General features: G+C 40.3%; 1 protein-coding gene across 1 annotated transcript in view; it reads left to right on the top strand.

Moving 5' to 3' along the window:
- The first annotated feature begins 6720 nt into the window (after nt 1-6720).
- The window catches only part of mmp16a (matrix metallopeptidase 16a (membrane-inserted)), an 88223-nt gene continuing 70433 nt past the window's right edge, over nt 6721-24510 (top strand). The window contains exon 1 of the mRNA XM_028569781.1: nt 6721-7238. Coding sequence (XP_028425582.1) covers nt 7113-7238 — 126 coding nt within the window. The 5' untranslated portion in view covers nt 6721-7112. The remainder of the gene's footprint in view (nt 7239-24510) is intronic.

Raw genomic sequence — 24510 nt, 5'->3', positions numbered from 1 at the left:
ATTTTCGTCAGATTTTGAGAAGTGTTCATCACGCTCATCATCAAGGGTTTTGAGTCCGACTGCCCACTGGCCGATTCAACAAGTTAAATCCGCCCAAATTAAAGGCGATGGCCCCTCCGACCGACGATGGCACGAGACACACCAAACAGACTCGAGTCACCGACCTCGCCAGACTGTCCGATGGCCGATAATCGGGTTGGTGTGTCAGCGCCTTTACTCAGAAGTAAAAGAGGGAAATGTCTGCGTAGCCTTTTGTTGATAAATTGAGGTAGATTTTAAATTTTATTGCATTAAAAAAGCAGAAGTACTCAAAATGTTTTCATTCCAGAACTAATGTGCAATAGGTTTAACAACACCTCAAATAATACAATCACTGTGGGACAATCAGTGCTTCCTTGCAGATCACTTTCATCTCTTCATCTTCTCCTCATACTCTTCATGTAATTCCTTTGCTTGGAGAGAAGGGGAGACAGACGGGAGGCTTTGGATTCATTCTGCCAGGAGATCCAGGAGGTCTGACTGGGGCAGATGCAGCAGTTATGAGACAGAGTCATGTTTGGAAAGGGAGGCTTTGAGGATCCTGGCAAAGCTCTGTGCCGGTGGGAGGGCCAGTTGGAAAGGGCCAGAACCTTTCAGAAAGGGTATTCAGGATTAGCAAGTGCGAGAGGAAATCATTAAGAAGAGGGAGGAAGAGAAATGGTGAGAGCGAGAGAAATAGGAAAAGGAGAGAGGAAGTCAGGATGAGAAAATGATTTAACCAGCCAACAAACTTCTAAACGAGCGCAAGGAGAACAAACAAAGGAAGTCAAACTTTCACAATGGCAAAATTATTGTAAACCTTATCACAGCTAAACGCAGTGGAATTAATGAAATCCAAGGGATAAAGAGAAGGGACACAACTTCTGTGTCACTACTAATTCTTTACAGCAGTGTTCGTGCAGTTCATTCGGCAATGAATATTGCAGATACTGGTAAGGAAGAAACACCTGTTTTGAGGTTAAGACAGCTCACACTGTTACTACGTGTTTATGGCTGTTAAAGGGATGGTTCGGAATTTCTTTTTTTTACAGAGATGGCATCAGTTTGGAGAAGCAGGCAGGAGTACCGACACAGAAGCTAAGCAATGTACTGCTGTGAAGTCATTATTTTATACACCTAAAAACAGTCCCAACAACAGGGCTCTCAAGTCTGGCGCATTGGGCGTGAGACACACGCATTTCAACCCGTTCACACGCTCACACGCCACACCTTGTATTTCTCACGCAGAAAATTACCAGGATAAGGCCCACCAAGTTGCGCTGCTATTTTTAACAGTGGAACAGGTAGAGGAATCAAGTGAGTTCCCCATAGAGTTCAGAACGCCTGTCAGTACCCGATCCGTTCCACCTGCACAATCCGTTCTGCGCATGCGCAAGATGTTCACGCATGCGCAGATGATAATACCGTTTTACGACCTGCCCGATTTGTTCCACGCTAGCCTCCTGTTAGTTTAGCTAACAGCTAATTCGGCTAACCGCTAGCCGACAAATAACGCATGCGCAGAACGGATCGTGCAGGCAGAACGGACAGTTAGATTCAGTCTAAAATAACTAATAATAACTAAACTAACGTTAGCTTCCCGGTGGAGGCTAGTGTGGGAACAGATCGGGTAGTGTCGTAAATCATCGTACCACAGCGCATGCGCGAACATCTTGCGCATGCGCAGAACGGATTGTGCAGTTGGAACGGATCGGGTACTGACAACGCCCTGCCACCACCCGCGGCGCTACCATTGGTCATTTTAGGTTCGGGCCCGCCCATTTTGACCCATCTAGCAGTTAATCCAATAAGCAGCCTGAGAAAAGCTTTGAGTGAAAGCTTCTCAGCCAATCAGCGGCACCAGCAAGTGATCCAATGAAATGAATGACGTTTGTGCGCAAGCTTTTCAAGCAAGCTCAATGAGACAGACACAGAGTGTAGCTATTAGCTAGCTAATATGAAACGCAAAGCGAAGCAAAGCAACTTGTTTTCATCTAAATTCAGCAAGAAACTCTCCAAGGAGCAGGAGGAGGACATTTTAAGTAACGCGGTTACAAGTGACGATTTACCGTCCTGCTCGGCCGCCTTCTCCCCATCAAGTCCTCCCGTAGCCACACCGTCACACCAGCAAGGCAAGTAGTGTCTTAACCAAGGGGGTAAGCTTCACTTCAGAACGCGAACCTCCGATGGCGCCATTTTGTTGCTACGAAGCAATCACCTCTTATTAGCATTACACTGACCGCCTTTTTTTTTTTTACGTCACTTGACTGCGAATAACTTTACATCTGAAGCGTTTAAAGACTCTATTTATCCATTGTTTATTTCTAAAGAAACACGACAATGTATAAAAGGCTCCATTACCTTGTACCTCACGTTATAGCTCCGTAGCAGACGTTTTTGTAAAAATAAGCTAACGATTGTGTCATAACCAAGTGACTTACTGTCGCACAGTAGAGGAATTACCGTATAGTACAGGAGAAGCTCTCAGGCAGTTTCGACTTACATGAGCTGTTTAGGTTTAATTACTAATGTTAACTAGCATGTTAGTTAGCAATAATTAGCCTGTGCCCATGTTATCTCCTTACATATACCTACGCTCTCCGTCTCTGTAAGATTGGAAATGATTGAGATTTCTCTTGGCACAGCTACCAGAAGACTTACAACTTTCAGACACGTTGTTCATGTCACATTTACGCTGTCTCTGTCAGTTGGAGGCTGCGCAGTAAAGCAAGAGATCACTGGAAAAGTGCTTCTAATATCCTTCACTGGTCTCCGTCCAGAGCAACGGGGTCTATTGGTCCATTATATACTGTCTATGGTCTTAACGTTATTAGTGTCTGGCTGTCTGCCTGAAGGGGGAACCTGAATACATTTGGCTTATTTTAATTGGCCCGCCCAGTTTTCTGGAGGCCCACCTACAATCAAAATCCTGGCGCCGCTAGTGCCTGCCACGCTAGTTTACTGCACAACCTCCCGGGCTCCATTGTGAAAACCTTTGGCCTAGGCTGTTTCATTATATTGTATCCAGACAATTGATAGTATTAATTATTGCACGCGCGCACACACACACACACACACACACACACACACACACACACACACAACCACAAAGACATACTGAATTAATACAAATAAAAATTATTTGTACGAATTTATGTAGGGCTGCTCCCTCTTAGTGGATTAGTCGACTAATCGGTGGTTTTGGTCTTAGTCAACTTAGATTTCTTTAGTCCATTAGTCATGTTTGATGCTTTTTTCATGCTGAATGACTTATTTCCAAGAAACGTACGTAGTAAACACAAGAATTAAGGGTTGACATTTTACCTAAGAGATATCACCGTGAAACCTACTTTGATTACTTTCATTAAGGAAATTTTTTGTTGTATTACACATTTTCTGAAATGTTGTGTTTAAATATGCAAAGGAGGCGTTATCTTATTCAATATATGCATCATTTTGCATGACTCTTTGCAGAGAAACTCAGATTTACAGATCTGTCGATTAAATCAACTAATCAATTAGTCGATACAATTGAATTAGTTAGTCGACTAAGAATTTCTTCAATCGAACACAGGCCTACATTTATGTCATTTATCAGATCAGACTCCGTCCCCATCCAAACCCCTGCCACCAAAATCTCACTCTGAACTCTGTTCAAAACTTGAGAGCCCTGCAACAATACATATCAGTTTAAGTGTGTGCTATATTTAGAATATTTTCACCGCTTTACCTTGACGTCAGACAGCCCTTTCTGTCGGGGAACTGAAGCCATTCTTACCATCTATGCTCTCTTCAAAGCCACCAAACTCCTTTCACAAAAACAGTAATTTTACCCCACATAACACAGGTCTACTGCTGACGCAATCAGTTAGTTGGTTTGTGGTATTGTGTTCCTTTGGTAAATCCAAACTAACAATGGCTGAAATACATTTAAATGCTGCCCCCGTCCACAGCAGCACATTGCTTAGCTTCCGTGCCGGTACTCCTGCCTGCGTCTCCAAACTAGCTCGCCATCTACTGTAGGAAATACACTGACTATGGATAAGTACCCCCATATAAACCCACTTTAAAAAAAATCTGAACTGTCCCTTTAAACGTTTGTCAGGCTCTATGAGCTGTGCTGTGTTGACCAGTTTGGCATGCTTTTCAGTGTGTGACTCGTTAGCAGATACAGGTGGCAGATTATTTATACACTGACAGTTTTTTATGGGTAAAGTTTTGTCTGCAGTCATCTAATATGAAGTTTTGCATTAAAATAACACACCAGGCATACTACTGTAAATATCTAGTGTCTGTATATTTCTATGGTATAACGGATAGTAAAAGCATTTTTTATTCCTGCTGATGGTATAATATCCAGACCAACGGGGCTTCTGTGCTCTTAACTAGTGTAGCAGGAAAACACCAGGAATCCATGTTAACGTCACTCTAAAAAATGCTAACATTACATGTGTACAGGGATTCTATGGTTTTAATCTGTACTGCACTTTGGTGGTTTGGGGCAGTCACAGTTCATTTCTCACTACCTGTAAAAACGTACTTATTTACCCAAGTTTGGGGTAGTCTAGGTTAACATTATTACTGCTACTAGCTTCAGTTTCTCGCTGGAATTCCACACATCATGTTACAGTAGCTAGCTAAAGTCGGCAAATGGACCAGGGTGTAGGATTTAGTGGCATCTAGCATACCCCTTCCCTCAGCCCTCCCTTTCCAAACATGTAGAGAACCTGGCCTTCAGGGTAACGTAAAAACGTGAAAGGCCTTCATTCAGCCAGTGTTCTAGGCTACTGTAGAAACATGATGGGCTCCTAAAAGAAGACCTGCTCCCTATGTAGATATGAAGGGCTCATTTTAAGTTAAAGAAAACACAACAATTCTACGTTTCAGGTGATACACTAATGAAAACATATTTATGAATATTAAATTACATTTTTGCCAAAAGATCCCCTTGAATCCTACACACTGGTCCTTTAAGTGTCGTGTGGGATTAAAAAACACACTATTTTGAGTGAGAGGAGGACATTAGCATTATTTCAACAGTAAGAAGAAATGAGAACTTGTCAGGTTAGGTGGAATCATTGACCAACTGTGGATTCCCATGGTAATTTAACAATTTAGATTCTCATCACTAATTAGGTAAATGAACCATCTCTGTGTCTTCCATAAACCTCTACAATTATAAACTTGGGCTCAGCTGTGCAAAAGGTAAATTAACAATGCATGAGTCCGCAATCTGTCTTGTTACACACAGTGTGAGCTAATTGTTGTGTGAGTCAGCAGACCTCACAGCACTACACATCCTTTATCCAACCCCTAATGAATTGTCACATGTCAACCCCGGAGTATCAGACAGGGTTTCTCACTTACTGTATCTAGATGTACATTTTCTTCACATGTGTGAACTGTGTTATTACTAGTCCCGTTATGACTTGTTGAGCATGATAATATTTGATTTTACCATTGTAGTGTGACAGTGTGCCCCATAGAAACTCAAGACTCATGGGTCAAACAGATCGTTGTGATAAACAGTTCTATTTCTGACTGTAATGTTGCTGATGTTTTTCCAAAATTTAAATTGAGTTTTCCATTTAATGTGATTGGTGAGAATTCCTCAAAGGAGGGCTGTGTGTGTGTGTGTGTGTGTGTGTGTGTGTGTGTGTGTGTGTGTGTGTGTGTGTGTGTACGCGCAAATTGAAACCTCATCAATGGGCTAATGCTGTGGCTCACCTAACTTTTCTGTGGCACATTAACACGCTGATACACTGACCTGTTCCTCATCCCCTGGTGTTAGTCTAAGTGGAAAATCATTGATCTGGCTCATTACATCTGACCCTTCTCTATTACCCGAGGAGATTAGAGAAAGGCCTTTTCATTAGATCCAGGTTTGTTTGTGTATTACAGGAGAGCCACAAAGTCAGTGAATAGCTCTTTTGCCTGGCAAAATCATTTTACTATTAAAATATGATATATAAAATCATGACAGTATGCTTTATACATTTAAAGATGATTAGACCTTGATGAAAGGTCTGCCTGTAAAAGCAGGACCATGAAACCTTGATTACATTACTTACTCTACAGTAACTGCAATGACAGACAGTGGCATCATCATCACCTACTGGAAACAATGCTGAGACACAGAGGAGACTTCTGGGACCATGGAAGACTCACTCTTACACTGGGTTGTTGTTAAATGGAATAAGCACTGAGCCCTTCATCGCCCTCTAGTGGCCTTGAAGGATTTATGACATGAAGTAAATTGACTGACTTTTCTGACTGCAGTTTTCCAAATATTAAATTCATAAATATACCCAAAGTAAACCAGGTTCAGCACTTTGCTGAAACTCTTTACCTGTAGCTGATGTGTTTGAAAAGTAAAATAATGTGTTATTAAATAGGCTACATTGTGCTATTTATTTATTTATTTATTCGAAAATGATGAAGTTGTCTTTGTATTCAGGTGCCCCTTTGGGTACAAAGGTAAAATCATACAGTGAAAAACTCGGAACTCCACATTTAAAAAGTTAACTTAGTGTTTATTTGCATGAATAAGTGAGCTATGGCGTACTGACAGAATAAACAGCGAGACTCTAAAACATTTCAAACTTAACTGTGGACTGCTTTTCTAGGAGAATTTGGCAGATGAGAAGTGGGATTGGGGGGAAGAGGGGGGCTCGTGCCAGTACGCGCATGCGCATTCGGTGGGAAACGCGATTGAAAACGGGCAGCTATGCCGCGCGGTGCAGAAAACGGGCTGGACACGTCCGCTTGGAACAACGGCCGGCGTACCGGAGGACTGACCCGGGGACTGCAGGACCGGGAGGCTGCTGACAGGCGTTAACAGCGAGACTTTCCCCGGGGATAACCTCCTGAAACAGCGGCGAAAGCAGCGGCGCGAGCGGTCGACGAATCCGTTCCTTCTTCCCTTTTCCTCTCCTCTCCTCTCCTCTCCTCTGTGTTCGGCACCGCAACAGAGACACCAAGACATCGGCAATGTTGCTGCTAAACGTGTAGGATTTATCCCCGTTGTCCGTTTCTTTGTATCGACTGTAAATAAAACTGAACCGAGACAGTAAGCGACAACAGCGGGGTTCACTATGGTTTATTTGGCGGTCCGCAATAGGAGATGTTTTAATAGCTGCTGTATGGGGACGCTATGCTTGCAGTTGTTGCTGTGGATTTTATGTGCCGTGAACGGAGAGGAGCAGCCGTTCAGTGTAGAGGTAAGAACCGGGACCGTTATACGTTGACATAACAACATTTAAAAAAAAAAAGGAACGAGAAATGTGCTTTTCCCTCCTGTTAGTCTGCATTATTTTTTTATTATTTAAAAAGAATAATGCATTTGAGGCACATTGTTGCCCATGTTTAGTCTGTGTTGATGTTTCAGTAACAACAGGGTCTTTGTGAGGTGCCCAGCTGGCTTGTAGTTCCATCCCGTCCTTTTCGCCACTTTTGAATTTTCTTTGAAGGCATTTGTTGATATTACAGATGGAATATGTAGGCAGCATTTTAACCTTATTTATTTCCCTATCTGGGCTTATTTGTGCTCTCAAAGTGGGCTAACATTTCAGCTGAGAAGTAGCCTATTGTCACTATAAAGCACAATAAGACGTAGCATAATTTCATTCTAATATAATCCGATAGAAAATGTCCCCAGTAGACCGCATAAGCCACAAGGCAAATTTAAATATAAACCCCATATAAACACCACATACCCATGTAATTCAATACTAAGTGAACAACTTCAAAAACCTTCCCAAAGAAGTGAGTGGGGCAAATATTCATAGTGGCACCATGGACAGATCTTTTGTGTTTTTAGGGTTCTGTGACTTGAACCCTTTTAACAACAGGACATGAGAGCCTCCACTTTACGGCATTCAGATAGTATCACTTCTAACAAAAGCAGCACATGCTCTGAGGCTTTATTCTGTAGAAAGAAATCTTATGGGTTCACAGGCAACAATGTGGGCAGCAAGAGGAGATTTTAACTGAGAAAGAGGTATTTTGTCAGAGCGCGCTTTTATTCTGATCTGATATCCTGACTTAATGGATTGTTAAAAGCCTTCAGGCTACAAGTGTTATGCCAATAAACTTTAACATTCCATCAGCCTTTAAAAAGAATCAATGTTTATAATTTTTTTCTTTCTTTCTTTCAAGATTCTGCAGAACTAACAAGCTTTCCTCCCATGGTTAAGTTTTTTTTTTTTTTTTTTTCAAGGGCACATCTGTCTATTTTACATCCTCTTTTATTTCCAGAGCAAATCGCCTCTGTTTAGCTAAAGTTGAATGCATAGGGCTATCATAAAGTGTTACACCGCAAGTCTCTCGCTGTCTTTCACAGTTGGCTGCACACACAAAACCCAGACACACCACACAGGAACATCCTGGCAAGTCAACTGACAGTCATACAAGTCCTACATCCACATATCCACATGATTTGCAAGCTTGGCATGCCACACTGTTCCCCTTTTGGAGAGGCAGGGAATAGATTCAGTCCAGATGCTGCAGGTTATTCAGTTAAAATGTCCAAGCTCACATGACGGACAGAGGAAGAAAGTTAGAGAGATGTAAAAAGGTTTGTTCTTTGTACTTAGATGATGTATCTTATTCTGGGCTGAGTTAGTTGACTATTGTCCCCTAGCATTACCAAAATGACATTTACTTTGGGCCATCACATGTCAAAAACCCAATCTTTTCAGTAAGTTCTTTGTTGCAAGAAACAACAAGAAACGTCAGCAACGAGCGATTAATGATTACGGTTGGTATTATTACCATTGTCATATTTATAATTTATTTCAAGTTCCTGACTTGGCTTCACGTTCTCTCCTCCCACGTCCTTGCATTTTATTATCCTCCCCCAGCGCTTGCATCTTGCCCTTTCTTCTACAAGCTTTTCTTTGTCCTACATGTGAATGTACTGTAGTCAAGGCACTCAGATTTTTCTATTTTCTATTGGCTACTTGCACTTTAGAAATGTCAGTCTGTGGAAGCAAAGAATATAAACTGCAAGTCCTATTGGCTTTTAAATGTGTGCTTATAGTCCTTTTTAAAAACATAGGAAACACAAAACCTTTGGTTTAAGAATACGCTTTTACGTTTTTTAAATCAACAGTAAAAACATTTCTGCATGTATAAGAACGATAGCATTAGAAGATAAGTTCTGAATGTATGTTGATGGCAGCCTCTTGCTATGCTTGGCATGTCCTGCCAAGAGAATGCAGTATTAAATAAATTTGGTAACAGTAGTTTCATATCTGACTGTGATCACTGTGTTTTCAGCTTCCTGACATAATAGTTATGTGTTGCAGGAATTCAAAGCATCCAAGTTCGTATAAAGTGGGCTTTTCACTGTAACGTGAGCTATTTATGGCCCCTAATTTACCCATAATCCTTGTCTTGGATCTCCCAGAGGTGAGAGAACTGTAAAGCCGGATGGAGGGCAACATTTTACCTCTGTAAAACACTGTTAAAAAACCATGGAGCAAATGTTAAAGGTTTGAGCATCAAGTCAGGGCTGTGTAATTAATTAAATTTTGATCCCAAAACAACCACAAAAACAATGTAATCGAGAAAAACTATTATTTTGTGCATTACAGTTTGCAAGGAAACTCCTATTTTGTCTTGTGTTCTGAAGGGAAATCAACGAGAAAAGTATTAAGGGAAACTTCCCAGTTCAAGGTGTTTTCACTGTTGATTTGTTTACTGTAACTGATTCACTCTTGTTTTCATTTCAATGAATGCAACATCTTTCCAAAAGTCAATGAGTAGCCTAATCTTGTTAAATAATCGTGATTTCAGTATTGACCAAAATAATAGTGATTATCATTTTTCTTTTTTGCCATAATCGAGCAGCCCATAGCGTCAAGTTGCCAAAAGTATTTTTGCTGGGTAGCTTTCAGATCTAAGTCTGTGTAACTGTGGATGTCCAGTAGGACGTCAGTGGAGATGAAGATGCACTGGGTACTAGAATGCAAAAAATATAACTTTTATTTGAGACGCAGTTAAAGCAAGGCAAAGTTATAACCTATTGACTAGCTTCTGAAGCTACAGCTTCTGGCAGTATAACCAATCTGGCAGTATAACACTGCAGTTATAAGGCATTATACAGCCAGCAGCAGGGTGACTGACTGATGTCCCTCTTTCTTTCTTTCTGTCTGTGGACGGTGTTGAACTGGTTTCATTGGAGCCATTTACTGGACTTTGTCATGACTGTGTGTGTGTGTGTAAACTTACACCTAGGACTGGGCAATATATCGATATTATATCGACGTCGATACATGACACTAGATATCGTCTTAAATTGTTGGATATCGGGATACGACACAAGTGTTGTCTTTTCATGGTTTTACAGGCTGCATTACAGTAAAGTAATTTTCTGTTCTAGCTGTTCTGTTGTTTGCCTTTACCCACTTAGTCATTATATCCACATTATTGAGGATTATTTTTCTAAAACCTCATTGTGTAAATTTTTTTGTGAAAGCACCAAAAGTCAACCCCTACGATTTGGCGGCGATATTGATATTGAGGTATTTGGTAACATTTTTTCGTGATATTGGATTTTCTCCATATCGCCCAGCTCTACTAATACCACAGGTATTATAGAGGGTGATAATGAAGAGAGAGTATTTCATCTAAATAAGAGGTGTGGTTGGAGGTGGGAGCTAGGTCACCTAAACCTTCCCTGTAAACGTTGTTTGTCTTTTAGTAAACTTTTTGGATGGCAGCTTTAGTGCTGACTCCCCGGATTTGACTTCATGGCTGAGTTTACTGTATTGTCAATTTTCTCTGCTCTGGATTACATTTGACAGAAAGTACAGCCTGCCACTTGGTGATAAAGCAGTTATTAATAGCCTACTAACTTGTAACACCTCGCTTCGCTTCAGCCTAGCACTACACACAGTCTGTGCTTACTGCGGAAATATTTCCCAAAGCTCATCAGCTTTTGTTTATCCGATTGTCTTCCCTCAAGAAGTAATTTTCTCTGCAAATTAGACAATGTCATTAACAATGGCACAGCCACGAGTTAATTTCATTTATCTCCTTGTGAGTTTTTGATTTTCAGTTTCAATCCATATTGAAACGCTGACGCCAGTCAAGTCCTTTTTTAAACGCTTTCTCTGCAAGGCCACATGCAGTACTGGAGGTGGGCTGTGCAAGCGCCGAGCTGTTTTGGGTTATTTTTATCATTAGCGTTTACATAACACAGAGTAATTAAAAGCGAGATAATGGATTTTTAATCTCTTTTTCCTGTCTGTGTGTGACACTGTCTCACAGTTGGGATGAAATTTCACTTAATATTGCATAAGAGTTGTCTCCGCTCGACAGCCGCCCTGAACTGTGTTTAACTATCCTCCCGTTTTGTCTAAAGTGGTAGTTCTGAACTCTTTCTAGTGCTTTCAATTCAAGATACAATATATTCAATTTGGTTTAAAGGCCAAGTGCAATGCGGAAACTCTTACCACTGTGCTGCTTTTGCATTGGATTGACGCTAGTCTAAAGCTTTCAAAGCAGGCGCCATGTGACCGAGATGTTCATCACCTTAAATGTTTTGGTTTCCATCTTTGTCAAAAACATTGTCTGGTTACAAAACCTCTTCATTACCTGTATATCACTAGCAGCTGTTTCTGTGCTCAGTAGTCTACCTTCTTTTCATTCTGTTGGGATTTGTGATATTTTGACTCATGGATAGGGTTGGGTACCGAGACCCGGTGATAAAAAAAATTTGGTTTTAGCACCGGTATTGGAAAAAACCCAAACGATGCCCAACCCTTTATGGATGATTTTTCTTACCACAGAAGCTTTCTCTAGGAATACAACAACAACAACAACAAAATGCCAAAGCCTCATGAGAGGCATCAGGTGCAGCGTTTCACTCGAATCTTGCCACTATGCCCACCAGAGACAAAGTGAGGTTGCTTAGTCAGAGATAATCTGCTGTATAACAAAGAGAGAGCAAAGTTGCTCCGGTGTACTCCCATCTGTTAACACATCCTGTCTCAGATGGATGAATGAATGAATAAAAGCTGGTTCGGCTCGACTCCGCTGACTGTCAGTTTTAATCATTAACTCCACCAAGGATTTGATCCGTTCCCTCTGTCTGTCAGCAAGGTATCTCAAAAATCTATGATCCGATTTCCACGAAATGTAGTGGACAGACCTTAGCGTGTGACATTAGTTACTCGTTGACTTTTAGCCATAATTATGAAACGAACGGAGACGTATGATTACAAAATATGAAAGATGGCAAAATCTTTGTAACATTAACTATAGGAATAGGAATACATGTTTGGGTTGTACATCAATTTAATTATTTTATACAGTCCGTTTGTCCGAAATTATAAAATGTCTATCGACATTATAAACTATTCTAATGAATATCATGATGTTGATTTCGGCCATATATATCCCAGCAGCCCTACTGCAAAATTCTGAGTCCCATACTGTACCATTGGCATTGTAACTACCGTAGCTGTTTTCAGCACTATGCTAATGCCAAAGCACAGTCCAGTCCAATGCAAACTACTTAGTGCTGTTGTCACCATGTGGGGAATAGTAGAGCTCCATTCCAGTCACAGCTAATGTTACCAGTCGGCATGCTCAGCCTCTGAGTGGCTTGTGAATAATGGAAAGCAACGTGTGTGTGTGTGTGTCTGTGTGTGTCTGTGTCTGTGTGTATACAAACAGTTGGGGCTTCTCTTACTCTCCCATGGATTTTTGTTGTCATTCACGTGTTCATTTGTAGCCATGTGTCTTCCCAGCCATATTTACATGGGACATTGCCCTCACAGTCATGTTGATGACTAGGCCACAGAAAAGAACTGAGAGATTTATTTTGCTAGACTAAACGTAGGCTTGAATATAACTGAATACAACTCAATATGTGTTAAAACAATATGAAAAATCTTATTTGCTATTTTTAGTGATAAGCGTTAGCTGGCATGATATTTTTGCCCTGCATTTCCCAGAAATCACTTGGCAGTCAAACCGTGTACTTTGGTACTTTGGTGTGTTTTTACTTAAAATTTCTCTTAATGAAGTTTGAATGTTCCTTCACTCTCCTGTGCCATGGCGGTTACCAGTATATTCACCACCTGACTTCTATACACAATCTTCCAAAATAGCCTCAAAAAGGAAAAGCATCACTTTCGATAGGCTACTCGCCATTTAACCCTTGTGTTGTCTTCCCGTCAACCTTTTTCCCAATGTTTTTGACGCCTTTTTTCAGTTTGTTTTCGCTTTTTCAAACGTTTTAAATTGTTAAATTGTTCTTCTACACATTTTCAGCGCTTATTTCTACGTCCCATATTTTCTGATTATAAAACAAAAATTGAAAATGGGTCAATGTGACCCAAAGTCAACACAAGGGCAGCAAAAGTAAAAACTACTATTACAATTGTTAGTCTCAAGACTTTCATTTACATGGAAAAGTATTCAGTTATGTTATTTTCTTAAGTTTTCATTCTTCTCTATTTTACAAAATAGATGTTAAATTGTTGCTATGGTTTCTATGCAGCCATATTTTCCTCCTACATACAGTACACTTTGTACGTATGGGCTTAGCTTCCATGTCTCAGTGTATGCAACACACATACACACACACACACACAGGGTTCTTGACGTCATTTGGCTTTGGTAAGAGAGCAGATTTCGATGCCACTGGGGTGTCTGTGTCAGTCTGTTCACCCAATCCTAGAGAATACACAACACCTGCACTGACCTAAATGATTTATAATCACACACACAGACGGTGACACACAAGCCTGATTTTCCTCAGCAGCCACTGGTTATTGTCGTATGTGTTGTTCCCAATCTTTCTCCCTGTATTGTCTACACAGTCTTTCTCTGTCTGAGACATATCTTCGGTCACAGCTTACTGAGCTGTTAAATCTTTAATGACTGACAACTGCAACATTAGATGATGCCAATGGGGCATCACATGTAAGGCTGTCAATTAAGCTGTTGACAGAAACGCTCGGGGAATGTGTGTGTGTGTGTGTGTGTGTGTGTGTGTGTGTGTGTGTGTGTGTGTGTGTGTGTGTGTGTGTGTGTGTGTGTGTGTTTCTTTAAACTGCATGCTTTTGTGACTCATGGCAACTGTTGCAATCTGTTTCTGTGTGCAGTGATATCATCTTAAACAGCATAGTTAATTATGTGATTACAGTTAATCCCAAAATTAGCATAATATCAATCAGCCGTGTAGAGGTTTGGTCTTTTTAGGATTGACAACTTTCCGCTGAGTGAGTTAATAAGACATCAGCTGGTGTCAGATGTCATAATCCAGACATGCCTTTTTGTCATTTTCCAACATCTTAAGTCATCAAAACGCTTTTGGAAAAATACAACCCAAAATGATTCACCAGAAAAAGCACTGTTCTGATCAGTATGTATGATCAGACTGTGACATTTTAGGGTGACATTTGTGTGACATTTTGTCCTAATGGGGCCAGGGAGATAGTGAACATGTTGTGCATTATGTATTTTCTGAGTGTGTGCATTTGTGTAAGTTCTCAGGGCTAAATATGAAGCAATGCCCCTGTTCAACCTCTGCAATAATCACACTGCCTTGGTCATGAGGTGCAGATGATAGTTGGGGTATCATTAAATGCAATTCTTTTTACAAATGCAAATTTTACAGTATAATTTCAAGTACAGCAGTTAAATAATGTGTGTGTGGGTTTGTGGTTACTGGTGTGGGCAGGGAGGCTGTGGTTGCCTTGACGACCCTGGCGCACTCGCCAGTGGTTCCGTGTGTAAGCGATGAATAATTCAGGGTGGTCAGAGGCGGCAGGCTTTCCCAGGAGGCTGGGATCATGTTCCAACGAGTCACATGTGCCCAGGTCACTCCCAGCTGCTCTGCCCCAGGCTCTGTTACTGGACAGATAGATCCACTTCTTACCATCGCCCACATATTTTGTCATGCAATCAGAGAAATCCATGTCGAGTTGCGTGACACACTCACTGGATGTTGTAATATAATATCTCTTCTTTGCTGAATACTTAGAAATGTAGCAAGAGACATTTCATTTTGAGACAAAGTAAATTAAGACTTTTGTAGATGTGACATTTGTGACACCCGTGTTAGTTGTGGCATAATTCCTCTTCATTTTTTTTTTTTTACCAACTGTATCCCCTGAAAATGGATCTGCTTTATCAGCAAAAAAGTTACAATTCTTCTTAATAATCCCCAGAAATATCAGGGCTAGAAGTCGGGCTGGGCGTTATGGAGAAAATCCGATATCACGATATTCTTAACTAAATACCTCAATGTCGATATTGTAGGGTTGACGGTGCTTAGATTTTAGACAAAATAATCATCATCAACATTAATAATTTGGATATAATGACTAAGTAGTTAAAGGAACAGCTAGAACTGGTATGTTCAGAAAATTACATCACTTGACTGTACTGCAGCCTTTATAACCAGGAAATTACAACACTTATCACATTACAAAATACGAAATCTAAGACGATACAGAGTTCGACATAAGCAATGGCCCGAACAGTAAAACAGTATGTTGGGCAAGTTGATCGGCCAGTCGCTAGCCCGTTCGGGCCAGTGATATTGTTCGTGCCAGTCAAAGTCACGAGTCAATTCTCTGTAATTTGATGCTAATGTTAGGTGCAACATTATGTAACGTTGATTAGAAATGGAGTTCGCTAACATCAACAAACGACCGCCAGCACCCGCCACAAAGAGTCCACACATGCTTTGGACCTTCAGCAGTGGCCGCAGCAACTCAAACCCAGCCAGACTGGAGCTGCTGTTCGCTCTCCTCCTTCCCTGGGAGTTAGCTAGTATTAGACCATGGTCTGGGTGAATACTCGATCCTGATTGGCTGCAGGGTGTCCATAAAAAAGTGTTATAGGACACCTACTAAAGGAGTTCCAGTGAAACTGACCGTTTACTGTATTAAATTAATGCGCTACATTAAAACAAAAAGGAAATGTGAATCTGTCATTTCCAATACTGAGTGGTGCTTCAGTGCCTCGTCCTCTGAACACCACAGGATGGCGCTAACACACAAATTACAAGAAGTAAGTTACACTGCCCCTCTGGACTGACTTTGTTTCACAGCGAATAACGTTACCTCACATTCCGTTCACTGTTCAGGTCGCTACTTCAGGCTGCGGCCGACAGTAACGTTACACATCGCGGATCAAATTGTTCGTATAAGTCGTTATACAATAACACGGCTGGATAGCTAGCTTTTCTTGATGTTAAACATATTGTCAAATTATTTGTACTGATTGCCAACTGTACACAATGTTATTGACTTTGAATCTTGCTAGCATAGCATTAGCTTTCTGGCTCTGAGCTGAGCTGAAGGGTTCTACGAGCTGAACGGACTATAAATATCTCCTGTTGCTAAGTGTGGCAAGTTGCATAATTTAAGAACAATAACATATGTGTATATATATATATATATATATATATATATATATATATATATATATATATATATATATATATATATATATATATATATATATACCAAAACCATATCACAAAAGTTATCACTCAACCAATTTATTTTAACCAAAATGCACAATATTGATTCATCGACATTGAAAGCTTACAAAGAGTTAGTAAAGGCAGCAGTAAAACTAAAGCTGGCCTTTCAACGTAAATTGAAACAAGCATTACTGTATAATAACTATAAATTATTAGTGCAAATCCAACTAAATTAACTGAACTCATATTTGTAGATGCAGAATAGTTGTTTAGTTTGTTGTTTGAATGAATCATTACAATGTATATTTTATTTATGACTTGAGTTTTTATTAGATTTTTAATCATGAGAAAATGGCAAAGGAAACACATATATATGTATTGTTTTAATAAGTTGTTTCTTTAAAAGCTTGATTTATGCAAGGAAAGGTGATGACTTTGAGCTTTACATTCAGACATATTCACACAATTATACTGTAAACTGCCCGGTATAACCACAGTTAAGTTGATTGCACTGAGCTGCTCTACCAGAACAACGGGGGGGGTTTAGTGCCTTGCTAAAGGACACATTGACAGCAATTGTCAAAGGAGAGAAAAGTGTGACTCTATCACTATTTCCAACCGTATGTTCCCAGTAAGGCAGAATCCATAGAAAATAACTGACATTCAGTCAACAGAAAGAAGATATACTGGCAAGGAAACACTATTAGAGGTAGAGTCAAAACAGAGCACATAAACTCCACATAGCCACTATGACCTCAAAGTAGCCGTCTGAAACATAACAATTGTCCATTAAGAGTAATAGAAACATTTAAAATTTTGATTTGGTACTTAATATGGACCGGTCACTCATCACATAGCAGGAACAGCTTGGGAAAGTGCAATTGCATGTTTGTTCAAAGACAAACCGTTTTTATACTCTACAATTATATATCAATATAATAGCCAGCCCTAGCTAGAAGGATTCCCAAATGTGATTTTCTTCAACTTTCTTAACTTTTTAATAGTTGGTAGACCTGATCTTTTTGGCATGAAGAAAGACTTGAGGCAAGGTTTTCTACTGCAGATTTTCCTAGCAGGGAGCTAATTGTAGTCACTCAGCATCCCTGGGTGTAAATCATTCACTGATTAGATGTGTAGCTGAAAACCAGAAGGGCTCTGGGGCAAGTACTGACAGAAACTCGGCCATAGCAGAGTAACTTATTGACATTTTGCAGCCTACAGGCAGTTTTAAGACAGCGTTTCTTTCCTGCCAGACCACCTGTGTCACTTGATGTTTGTGAAATTGCACCGAGTGGCAAATGGCCCATAACTTGACCGCCATATCTGCTAAATTAATGTGAAACATTATCCTGGAGTCTGGAGTTACCATTCTCTGTTTTGAGACGTGAATCTTCTAAATTATGAAAGAATGTATACAGAGAAACAATCCAAAATAGCCTGCACTTGGTTGGCTGATTATACCATATATGGTATTTAAAGATAGTATTATTAGTAGTATTATACTATATTTACAAAACTAATAACTAGTATGTTTCCTTTTGTGTTTGACAGATTTAGAGACAAAAGGGGCTGAAACAGCTAAACTATAAGCCAGATGCATGATAGGGTTACTAATGTTGCTGCTGCATACATGTGCATATACAGTACATATATTTCAACTCTTATAAACATGCAGGAACCATTTGTGTACTCCAGGTGAGTAATACTGTTAAATATATGAGGTACAGTTTATTTCCTCTGTCCCATTCTACCCATAAACCTTCTCTGAGTAGCTCCGGCCTGTAAACACACTCTACGCTCTGAGCAGTTCTGTGACAAACCAGCTCTGACTACAAGCATCATTCTAAAATGTTATAGAACAGCCTAATTACCTCCAATATTGCAGTGTATCACAGGTCTCTGAGAAAACTTGTAAAATATTGTGCGATTCGCACTACTGTCACAGAAATTGACGTCTAAACTTCAATTTCAATAAATTAAAGCACATGCAGGGGTGCCAGTTCCCAAGCTTTTTATGAGACCCAATTTATGGTAGAATTTTCCAAAAAAGGACTTTGGTGACCAAAGAAAAGCCTGATACTAACATATTAAAGCGGTGGTCATTTTTTAAACGTTAATAGCCTGATCTCTCCCCTGTCATTACTTTTTCATACTGTATATGGTCATATTTTACGGAAGAGGATTAGGGCCACATGTAAAAAAAGCCAGAATTCTGACTCTTTAAAAAAACAACTACAGAATTCTGACTTTAAACTCAGAACTCAAATACATTTTTCACATGTGGCCCTAATACTTTAAAGTCACTTTAATGTCAAAAGTTTACCCTCATTTGCCAACTGCCATGTCCACAATTCACAATGAACAATAAATGCACATGTGATCTGTGGCACAAGTCGAATGCTGTCCCTGTAACCTGAGGGGACCGAGCTCCTATCAGCCGATCGGTAACAAACGTCAACATCAGCAGTCACCGCACGCCGTCAAAGCGTTGCCTTGCCAACCAGGCTTCCTGAGTCTCATCCATAATAGAGTGATTCCAGAGTGATTCGCCTTACAGGTTGGCCTTTGATGGCACCCATCAGCTAATTGGCCCGCCTTCTGCTAGTGGAGTAGCGGGCCAAGCCGGCTGGTTGAGAGGCGGTGCGGGGACACGAAGGCTCCAGGTTCACCTCAGCTCAGTGCTTGTGTGAGGCATCTGGATGAGGACAAGGCCTCTGAGTCACTCCACTACTCTTAACTGGTGTGTGGCGTCTGTGGGTTGGTAGCATAGGGAGTTTACCTGAGATGGCTTTGCTAAGTCTGATGGTGGTTTTAGTCTCTCTGTTGGAGACTATTCTGTACCTGAAAGGTCTTATGCAGCTGGATTAAGAGCCTCCGAGAACCAGTATATTGAATTTTTTTTTTTTTTTTTTTTTTTTTTTTTTTTTAAGATAAGGTTTGGGGCATTTTAGGCCTTTATTTATATAGGACAGCTGAAGACATGAAAGGGGAGAGAGAGGGGGGAATGACATGCAGCAAAGGGCCGCAGGTCAGAGTCGAACCTGTGGCTGCTGCTTTGAGGAGTAAACCTCTATATATGGGCGCCTGCTCTACCAGGTGAGCTACCCAGGCGCCCCATATTGCATTTTCTTTAGATGTGGTTGTATGGTTGTCATAGTGTGACAAAGGTGAAAATGAATTGCACTGTGTGAAGAAGTGTGTAGAGACATGAAGTGATACTGGGCTCTTCTCCCATCAGAAGCATGAGTGAAGTCTACTTCAAAGTCGAGTGAAATCAAGTGTGGAGAACCCAAAAAATAGGCACTGATGCATTTCAGACATTTTAGCCTTCGTCAGTTCATGCTGGTGGACTCCTTGTCTTTCCACTTCAAGAGAGAGTGGCTTGATTTCTGGTTTAACCTCATTATAGTACACCACTCTTTCCCGGAAGTCTCTATTTTTCTATCCGCATAATTATTAGATTACACATGAGACTTATTTTTGTTCACACTTGGCTGGTTTGATTGAGTTGCATCATGATGTTGGGTAAGAGTTGGGGTGAATGCATCACACAAACACGGCAAAATGATTACTGGTTCGTTAAACCTCAAACATTTTTGTCTGATGTCAAGATAGCTGAATGTATTTCCCCCCTACCACATTGCAGTATACAACATGTCACCTCTATCATTTGTTTCCAGCTGCCTCTTTTGTTCTCTAACAGATTAATCTTCTCAGCGTTTAACTCTTGGCAAAAAAAAAAAAAAAAAAAAAGAAGTGAAATAAACATATTTCCCAACATGTAGAACTATTCATTTTAATGCTCCTTTGGAATAATGTCCTTCTTAGCCCAGCATCCTTAGCTAAGAGGCAGAAAAGATCATATTGGTTGACAGTTGAGTTCCCAATCAGCCAATGTGTATGGTTTACAATTTTTGGTTTGGTGTGTCAACTCTAAATGAGCAAGAATGTAGGCAGCACCAGATGGACTATCATTATTACGACAAGTAGTCCAAATTGCAGCTCTATTGAACAGCACCGTCTATGCTCGCAGGCTCCCTCGTTATCCATTTGCGGCGAGAGGACAGGGAGGAATTCCTGTCTTATTGAATAAAGAGGGCTGTCGAGCTGGAGCCTCCTGCTCTCAGGAATCCTTACATTGGCAGAACACAGGGAACCATAGATCACGAAGAGAAACAGAGAATCAATGAGAAAGAGAAGAGAGCAGCAGAGCGGGAGGATACAGAAAGAAAACCGACAGAGATAAGGACACATAGGAGAGTGAATGGTACAAAAGAGCTTGGTAGTGATTCAGCAAAACACATTTTTAGGATATTCTGTCTCTAGGATTTAAAGGAAAAAGATGGGTCACTCTCCTGGAAGTAGTGAAACACTGGGAGACACGCCTTGGCAGACAGCTGTGTGCTGTATTGTAAGCTGTAGTAAATATCTGCTGCTTTATTCTTTTAGCTATTCCCCCATATTTTCTACCCGTAATGTAAGAATTCAAGCTCCTTCTATTTTTTGCCTCTTCCCTAGAGAAGTCATGGAATACTAATAACGTGCGAGTCGAGACATGATCTATAAACTTCAGCATGATGATGAAATCAAAGATCAACGATTTGATTCAATCTTTGAAAGTGTATTCAGTATTAATATAGTTGAGCCTTTAGCCTATGTTTCTCCTTCAATGTTTGGGGTGTAAATTTCGATTGTGGAAGTGCAACTGCGGCAACTTTTGCAAATAGTAGCAAAGCAATAGCTTTTGGGCTTTGAAGTGACCAGAGCAGTGTTGCAGAGATACAGAATATCTGACTGATCTAGAGTGGTTGCTCAAGGATAGGTATACAGCAGCTTTCTGAACTAAAACTACAGTTACAATTTAAAGAAACACAACTTGGACGTCTGAGAAGATAACCCTGATGATGTCTAGTGATGTCATCCGGGGTATCTCAGCTTGGGCTCGGAGACTACAAACTTCTAACAGAAAGCTGAAATACGTGCACCCGCACACACACACGCACACACACACGCACACATACACACCGGGCAAGAGAGGTATAACAGGAAATATGCTATTTGTTGTGATATGGGAAATGTAGGCTACAGCGTTTTTGAAGCTTGACCCATATTAGGGACTAAAAGTCAGTTAAAAAAAATTGAGTCCCCAACTTTATAAAAGTGCAAAACTAAAAAGTCGGAATAAGCATATAACCATGTACAATCAAGAAGCCCCAGTATGTATGTATGTATGTATGTATGTATGTATGCCATTTATCTATAATTCTATATCCATGTCTGCTCTTTTCTGCTATATTGATACATTGTGCTGTCTTGCTATTGTAAAAAGAACCAGTGTGACAGCTTCGCCCTCCGTGTCCTGCCTAAGTCTCCACCTTATTCTCTCACACACACATACACACACCATCCAATATCCTGTCAATGTCTGAGTGACAGACATATCTAACAGCAGCCTTAGCTTTCTCTGTCGCCTCTTTTCTAATATATCTCTGTATCTGATAATGGCTGCATTGTCTGAAAGCCCAAACACATCGCACCGCCTCACCTAATACATACTGCCAAAACCTCCTGAAAACAAACTCACCGTCTTGTTTTCTTTGCAGATTCTCATTTCCATAATAACTTTTTCTTATGTTCTGAGCAGGATTTCGCAACATCTAAATAGTTGTATTTGTATAGATGGCATTTGTGTCTTTACAGCAGTGCTGAAGTCGTAAATTAATTTTAAATGAACGGACATGACAACAGAATGAACAGTTTCTTAAAGCCTCTGAACACCCATCAGTTATTCTGGCTGATTAGAGCTCTGCTCAGGTTGAAGGTGGGCCGGAGCTTTGATGGGAACTTATTAGGTCACAAGTTCTTTCTAGCAATAAGGATGACAAAGGCGTCTTTTGTTCCGCCCTAACTGGTGCAACAACACTAACAGTGGACTCAGGAAGATGTCAATCACTCAGTTTAAACACAGCCACACAGTCCTGGAAAAGGTCAAATCAGCCACATTAACTGTAAACACCTGTGTGGGTGTTCAGGGCCTTGAACATTTTTGCAACATCCTGGAAAATCCTGCATTTCTTTCTTAATGTTAAACAGTTATATGTACATACTTGTTTATGTATTTATTGATTGCCTATTTTATATTAAAGTTTAATATGTTTATGCATGCACCAACAACCAAGGCAAATTTCTTTCAATAAATCCCTTTCTGATTCTGATTCGCCCACACACAGAGAAGTGGTCCCAACTCTTTCCAAACCCATCTGATGTACTGAAGCTTGTGTTGATTACATTGCTTCTCTACCGGCCCAATCTACCAGTTATGCAGTATTTTAAGACTGCAGTGGGGAAACAACCGCATAGCGTTTTGAATTTTTCGTTTGGCTAAACATGCATTGCCTAAACTGTATATTTTTTCATCAATATCTTTTCTTTTTTTTTTCCCCCCTTCTCTTTCACCCAAAACCCAGCAGGGAATTTACAGTGGTCAGTGGTTACAGGACAGAGCCAAACTGTCTAATGTCAGAGAGGACATGAAGGAGGGACAGGGATGATTACAGGACGAGAAAAGGGAAAGTAGACATTAGGAGGAAAAAGGAACGGCAGCAGAGAATGACACGACGGAGAGAAGAGGAGAGAAGATGCATTGCAGAGAGCGAGATAGAACAAGTCAAGATCTGAGAGTGTGTGTGACACCCGCTGCTTTAAGGGATTTGAATGAATTAAGCTTTGGGGCTATACAGATAATTGTTAAGCATGCCTGTAATTGAGTGTGAATATATCATGTAAATGTTGCTTGAGTTGAGGTATAATCAGATTTACAGTAATTAAACTGAGGATCTAGAAGGATAAACATAAGTTCTGAAAGTTTCAACTCTGATTTGGAAGATTTGAAGAATTAAAAGTAAGATTCGAATGTCTGCATTAACCCTCATGTCATCCTTGGGTCAAATTTGACCCGTTTTCAAAGATTTTTTTAGATCAGAAATATGGGAAGTCTAAATAAGCGCCGAAAATGTTGAAAAAAAGTGACAAAAGATTGGGAAAAGCATCATTTTTTTTGGGAAAAAGCAACAATACACACAACAATAAAAACTTCATAAATACCAGAAGAAAACGGCAACATTTTTGGAAAAAGGGATAAAAACGTTGAAAAAAAACTGACCAAAACATCTGAAAAAGCTATAAAAATGTTGAAAAAAGAAACAAAAACATTGAGAAAGGACAAAAATTGTTTATGGTCGATGGGAAGACAACACAAGGGTTAACTGCTCTTCACGTGTAATGTTTGCTGGGTTACAAAGATGTCATTTAATTCTGTGTGCACGCCTGAAATTGTGGGAGAAAAATAGCTCAAAACAAACCAGACTTGGCAGGGTGTAACAGAAGGTCAATCTATCATTTCTGCTTTCCAAACCTAAAGTTCTATATGAATCTGACCTCATGCACTGTTCTCTGACCAGATTACTGCGCCGTGCCGGATAAAAACCTGAACATATAAATTTGTTTTGGTGATTTCTGGTATTGTCTCCCCGAGGTGTATTCACAGTGCAAGGACCTGACACATGGAAACAAAAATGTTATTACCCACTCACCGAGTATGAGATTGAAAAACAGGCAGTGGGAAATCTATGAAATAGACAAGAGCACCCAGCAGAGAAAGAGCAACACTTAAAGACAATGAATGAGTGAAAAGGTAGAAGAAAGAATGACATAAGGAGGAACCCTGGGCATGTAGGAAGATGCAAAGACATGCGTAACATTTTGACATCTGCCACACTGACGAGAGTTGGCCATGATAAGTGATTGCTGCAGTGCCTTCCTACAGTCCTCGGGGGACGGGAAGTAGGGAGGCAGAGCATCGGGGATTTGTCAGTGTGCCAATCACAGCACAGAAACTACAAAGATGAAGTCTTTCTCAGATGCTGTAGGATCCTCTCATTATCCCTTTTAATGGAAGCATGACAGACTTATGTATTATAGTGCACCTTGGGTTCTTTCTGTTATACTGTATCTGGAGTATAATAGTTCCATTATTAATT

The sequence above is a fragment of the Perca flavescens genome, chromosome 22, assembly GCF_004354835.1.
Source record: "Perca flavescens isolate YP-PL-M2 chromosome 22, PFLA_1.0, whole genome shotgun sequence".
Classification (NCBI taxonomy): Eukaryota; Metazoa; Chordata; class Actinopteri; order Perciformes; family Percidae; genus Perca; species Perca flavescens.
Note: the sequence above shows the minus strand (reverse complement) of the source record. Positions and strands in the feature narration are given on the sequence as shown.